We start from the raw sequence: 6,253 nt of genomic DNA, 5'->3' as shown, positions 1-6,253 counted from the left end.
ACTGCCTTTCTTGTTATTTGACTGAAGAGCCAATTCAGGTATGCAGATGCCTTTGTAGACTATGGGTGACAGGATAGCTTTAAATAAACCTGGCTCAAATCAGGAGGTGACATGCATGAGATCCAGCTTGCTACCAGCTCCATGATGGTCTCATGCTTTGTCCTGCATTCCCTTAGCTGCCTGTCACCAAGTCTTGCAGCCATTTCCTGGAAAGCAACCAGTTGATTGTGTTCCTATTGTGCTGCAGCCACAAACCAGTAACAATGAAAACGTCTTGTATCACTCTGCTGAGCTTTATCTCAACACACTGCAGCCCCTGATGAAGAAAGCTCCATCATGCCTGCTTCACTGCACGTGGGCTGTAAATACCTGAAGATGTGTTTTGTATGAGTGAGGTGTCACAGAGGCTCTGACATGCCTTCTATTGCTTCTGGCAGTCTCTTGCCAATTCTCCATAACTCACTTTGGCATCTGATACCAGCTTCCAACATCTGAAAGCTGAAAATAGGAAAGGGCATTTGCAGGGCTGTGATATGATGTGTGCTTGGCTTTGAAAAGGATCTAAAACCCAAAGCAAGGGAGAGCAAAAAGGCATACCGATATCACCATGGATATGTGACATTAAACAAACCACTTGTCATGATACACAGCTGACAACTTGCCAAATGGAGCAGGATCTTCTTATTATTCATTGTTTTGCCCTGTAAAACCTCCCTGAGCCAGACTGGAGGTCCTGCTGGACAGCTTCTCCCAAAAGTGTACCTACTCAACATGCATCAGAAGAGCAAAACACAACTTTGTGATGACATCCTAACTAATCCCTGCAGGAAAGAGAGCTGCAGGGTGACGTCACTTACTCAAGGTAACTCTGGAACTCAAGGCACTCCCTTTCCTCCCAGGGCTTTAATTCCATCCTTGCCATGCATCTCAGCTGGGGTTTGAGTGGAGTATTCTTCTGGTGTCTTGTAAGTGTGAGGACTGCAACGGACATGCAGGGATTTACTCTTCACAGAATCATGGAATTGAGAATTATAGAATATCCTGAATTGGAAGGGGCCCATAAGGATAATCGAGTGGAACTCCTTCCTCTGTCTCCATCACAGAAGAGAAAGGTGGAGCTGCTGCTCTTCCTTAATTTGCTGTTGCCAGGTGAGGGCCTCATCCACATAAAAGGTGGCAGGAGGGCTGCCAAATGCCCATACTTCCTAGTGACCCCTGTGGCCTTTGCCAACATCTCCTCCGCAGAAGCACTTGTGCACCTCTTACACTGCTGTGTCTTTGCATGGTATGCGGAGAAGCAGAATCTCCAGCTCAGCCTACATGATGTCTGCTTTGACCTCAAAAGAGGAGCGGGTGATCCCTCCTGTCTGGGGAAGGGTATTCATGTGGGCACTCAAGAAGGGAAAGCAGAGAGGAGAAAGCCAGGTGAAAGCTGAAATCAAAGCAACATCCAGCTCTCCCCTGCAGTAGGCCTCCCCCATCCCACAGCATCTGTGTCCTCCTCCAGCACAACAGCCCTCCCGAGCAGGGTGAGTTTGGAGCAGAGGTGCACTGTGCAGTACTGCTGCTCTCAAGGCAGTTGGGGCACACTTGTCCCTCTAGGGTGGAACGGGGCAACCTGTGATAGGAGGGGCAGAGGACATGCTAGCCAGGACGGTCATATTCACAAAGCATTCACTCGCATTATCTACGTTCTTTTTTCCTTTTCCATTCTAAGAACATGGATCGTAAACAAGAAAATGGGCATCGCCGGAAGGGCACCCTCCCCGGACACCCGAGGTGGCTGCTACACTGTGGGGCTACGCGGGTACGGAGGGAAGCCGGGAGGGAGAGATGCGGCAGCGCGGCTGTGAAAAAAGGTGGATCTCGGATCTCGCCGCCGGGAGAGGCGCCGGCCCGTGGGAGCGCCCACGCGCGTCCGCGTCCGGGGTCGGACACCTGCACGGCGGAGGCCCGGGAGGGGCGCGGAGCGAGGCCTCTTTGAGAGCGGGTGACGCCGCCTTAGCGGCCGGCCCCACGCGTGTCCGCGGCAGCTCTGTGCCGGCGGGCAGCGCCCTCCTCTGTGGCATTGCCGGGGCTGCGCTCCCCGCCGCGGAGCCCCGCTTTGTTCCCGGGGGAGCCCCACAAACACACGTGTGGACCGATCAGGGGAAGTGGGGCCTCTGGATGCTGTCCTGCGTGGCTCTGCGCGTGTATGCGTCCCTGCGTGTGCGTGTATGTGTGCGCGCTGGGTGTTGGTTGGTTTTCGTTGTTGTTTTTTTTTTTTTTCCCCCCCTCGCTTGCTCCAGGTTTTACTTCTGGTTGCCTGTGAGGGTTTTGCTCCTCCCTTCTGAAATCCTATATTAGCTGTGGCCAAAGCTGGGTAAGAAACACAGCTCATTGTTGGCAAGTGCCGATGAGCCTCGCAGAGGAGTGAGGAGCGGCGCTAGGGCTGCGGCAGCGGCAGAGCCCCGCCGTCACGTCAACCCGGGAGAGGAGGGCAGCGCGCTCTATGCGGGGTGACTGCTGCTGACTGATTTCACCGCCACCTTTGAAGGGAAAGAAGAAAGCAGCCGGGAGGTGAGTGCGGAGGTTGGGCTGCGGTGCGTCCCTTTTGTGTGCGGCAGGAAAAATGCGACCGCTTAAACACGCGAGAAAAGGTGCTCCTCGGCTGCGCGGCTTAATCCCTTATCTGTGCCTCGCGGTGTCTGAATTTATTTCTTTTTAATTGGGACTTAATTCCAAAAGTTGCTGACAGCGACGGGGTGGGACTTCCCGATTCTTTGCTCGCTCTCCGCAAGTTGGAGGAGCGCCTTTGAACGAACGCCGCTTGTGACACACGAAGGGCTCGGGAGGCGCGGGGCCCCCGTCCGGGAGGAGGCGGCTGTGCCGGGTGCCGCACTCCACCGATGGTGCGCACAAGTTGGAGCGGGCGGGCGCGCCGCGCGCCGGCTGAGCGGAGGGAAGAGGGGCGTTCGCAGGGCGGGCGCCGCTCGCGTTTCTCCCTTTGTACTCCACGGTAGAGACGCGGTAGGGAGATTTCACCCTGGAAAGAGGACAGCGAGCGGCGCGGTGGCTTTCCTCGGGCCAGTGATAGAGGGGCGTTCTCTTTAACACGCTCGCTTTCCAGGTGGGAGATGGCGGAACACATGATGGCCATGAACCACGGGCGATTCCCCGACGGCGCCGGCGGGCTCCACCACCACCCTGCGCACCGGCTGGGCATGGGGCAGTTCGCCGCCCCCCACCACCACCAGCAGCAGCAGCAGCCGCACGCCTTCAGCGCCCTGATGGGAGACCATATACATTACGGAGCGGGCAATATGAACGCGAGCGGCGGGGTCCGGCACGCCATGGGGCCGGGCGGCGTGGGAGGGGGGCACCCGGCCGGCAACATGCCGTCCCCCGCCCGCTTCAGCGGTTCCCAGTTCATGGCCCCCCCCGTGGGCAGCCCGGGAGGGCAGCTTAGCGCCAGCATGCAGTTGCAGAAGCTCAACAACCAGTACTTCAGCCACCACCCGTACCCGCACGGCCACTACGTGCCGGACTTGCACCCCGGCGGCCACCCGCTGAGCGGCGGCGGACAGCATTTCAGGGACTGCAACCCCAAGCACGGCGGCGGAGGCAGCGGCTTGCCGCCCGCCGTGCCCCACGTCCCCGCGGCGATGCTGCCGCCCAATGTCATAGACACTGACTTCATCGACGAGGAGGTCCTCATGTCCTTAGTCATCGAAATGGGGCTGGATCGCATCAAGGAGCTGCCCGAGCTGTGGTTGGGACAGAACGAGTTTGACTTCATGACGGACTTCGTTTGCAAACAGCAGCCCAGCAGGGTGAGCTGCTGATTCATTTCCAACAAACAAAGGACTTTCTAGCGGTGCGAGTGAAAACATTCCCCCCAACGCGGTGTCTCACTTTTCGCTGCCCGAAAAGGTGAGAATCTGGAAAGCAGAGTAAACTATGCGCTTGCGTAAACTCTTTTTTTTTTTCTTCTTTTTTTTTTTCTTTTTTTCTTTTTTTTTTTTTAAATTGCTGCCACTTCTTATTTTTGTAGCCTCGACATTCACGTGTCCTCTCCCCCCCCACCTCTCCCTCCCATCCTTCCCCCGTCCCCCCGGGGATCATTCCCATCGAACTGTGCCTTTGGGCGCTGTTTGCCCCCTTCCTCTCTCCCGGTTTCCTCGCAGGAACGTGCCCATCACTCCCACCGTGCTGAACAGATAGATGTTAATCTCGGCAAACCGCTTGATCTTGGGGATTTTGGAAACGATGGTTTCTAATGACTCGAGCTGCATTTAAATTCTGAGGGAACAGGGAAAAAGGCATTCGTTGGTTGCATGAACTTTGAAGGGCAGATACTACTGCACAAATGCTGCCATCTTGCTTAATTTTTAACTATGCATCGCAGTGCAGGCTAATGAATACATTATTTTATTTTATTTTTTGGATATGCTAAACTGGAAGCTTAGCAGATGTGGGCCAAACCTTTCCAGATCAGAACAAGTAATACTATTACTTAGAGTCTGCTGCCCATTCCCCCTCCCCCATATGTACAGACAATAATATGGTGTGGATGGAATGCTGACTAGTGGCAAACATTTCACAGGTCTTCTATTTTTTTTTTTTTTTTTTTTTTAAATTTTTATTTTAGTTCTAATTATTTTCTATCTTCAGCATTTTGACACTGTGCTAATATAGTTTATTCCGTACATGAAAAGATACTACTGTGTTGAAAGCTTTTCAGGAAATTTTGACAGTATTTTTGTACAAAACATTTTTTTGAGAAAATATTGTTAATTTATTCTATTTTAATTTGCCAATGTCAATAAAAAGTTAAGAAATGCTTTAGTTTTTCTAGAAGTCATTTACCAGTATTTTTCTTCGAAACTCCCCCCACTGTCCCCAGTAAGTAGAGCATCTCTCTGTAGAATCATGTCGGTGTTCGAAAAGACATTCCAGGATTTAAGGTACACTGCACCCCTATATATGTCATGGTGAACTCAGTAGGTGAGCAGGATTTAAACATACTTACAGCATACAGCCTCATACGTAGCATTGTAATATGCCTGTCAGTGTGGTTTTATGAAATACAAAGTTGCCGAGATGCGACTTTTTTGTGACTTGCCAACATACTTGCTTTAAATGTAGTTGTCCAGAGTTATGATGCATAAAGTATTTATTATATTTATCTATTAAACTTGTAATTTTATAAATCCGCTTTCATTTATATAGTAGACTTTTTTATTTTTATTTTTTTTCCTTTTTGCATATTTATTATCTCATCTGAAAGAACTACTTCGAAAGATTGTTTGACAGGTAATAACTTCTTGTAGCTTGGGGAAGGAGGGTGGTGGGCTGCCTCCTCTCCCAGAGAGGGTCAACAGAGGGGAGTGAAGCCCAGATCTGCATCACGTCAGCACTGACCTTGTTCCATTCCTAGAGACTTAGGAAGAAGCTAGTGTATATTCCTAAAATATTCCTCCACGGGATATCTCTCACCCCTTTCTCCCATAGAATTGCTACCGCCTAAGCCCACTGAGTCAAATCCAAAGTATCCACTTTAAGTATTTGTGAGGGGAAAAAAAGGCCACTTTTTGACATCTTGCTCCCTCATTGCCAACTGTTGCAGACTTCTGCCCTCACTCCACCTTTGGCAAAGCTGACATGTAAGTTAATTGTAAGTTAATGCTTCAGAGAGGACTGTAGGACCAGGCCTTGGTAATACACGTATTCCCATTAACTTCCCAAATTCAATACAGGTATGATGCCATGCTTTCTTCTCGCTTAACTTTTTCAACATTTGTTCTGAGTTTATTAGAAAGAAGAGCATGGTGGAGGTAGTTGAAGTCTAATCTTGGGCACATAAACAGGAGAGGATATCACCGCACCAAGGGAGTGCAAATGTAGTTATTAATCCAGTGGGGAAAATAAACTGATTACTATTGATAAAAACTGTCCCAGCTGGGATGTAAAGTGCTATTTGGTTTTCTTTGCCCTACATGGACAAGAAGGAGTTAATATGTTTTATGATGGTAAGGAGGAAAATAAATAAATAAATAAATAAAAGCTATAATATTAACAAAAGTAAATATAAGGAAGTGAACACTTCTGGGAAAATGTGATGATAACATGGTCCCAGCAGTTGGTAACAGCTCATGTTAGACAACCCGAGAGCTTAAAAATGACAGGCCGGTTCCAGCCAGCACTTGCTCATGTTGTGCTGCAGCAGACTGAACATCAAATAGGAGCATTTAAAATAACATATGAGTGTTTA

General features: G+C 50.2%; 1 protein-coding gene across 1 annotated transcript; it reads left to right on the top strand.

The window, feature by feature from the left end:
* Nucleotides 1-2,042: 2,042 nt before the first annotated feature.
* On the top strand, nucleotides 2,043-5,197 carry CITED2 (Cbp/p300 interacting transactivator with Glu/Asp rich carboxy-terminal domain 2). The gene is made up of 2 exons (XM_052674939.1): nucleotides 2,043-2,559; nucleotides 3,110-5,197. Exon 2 carries the CDS (start codon nucleotides 3,117-3,119, stop codon nucleotides 3,822-3,824), a length of 708 nt encoding a protein of 235 aa, XP_052530899.1. The 5' UTR covers nucleotides 2,043-2,559; nucleotides 3,110-3,116; the 3' UTR covers nucleotides 3,825-5,197.
* Nucleotides 5,198-6,253: the final 1,056 nt, after the last annotated feature.

This window comes from Tympanuchus pallidicinctus, unplaced genomic scaffold (assembly GCF_026119805.1).
Source record: "Tympanuchus pallidicinctus isolate F22 unplaced genomic scaffold, pur_lepc_1.0 scaffold1, whole genome shotgun sequence".
Classification (NCBI taxonomy): domain Eukaryota; kingdom Metazoa; phylum Chordata; class Aves; order Galliformes; family Phasianidae; genus Tympanuchus; species Tympanuchus pallidicinctus.
This window is presented reverse-complemented; position numbering and strand designations above follow the sequence as displayed.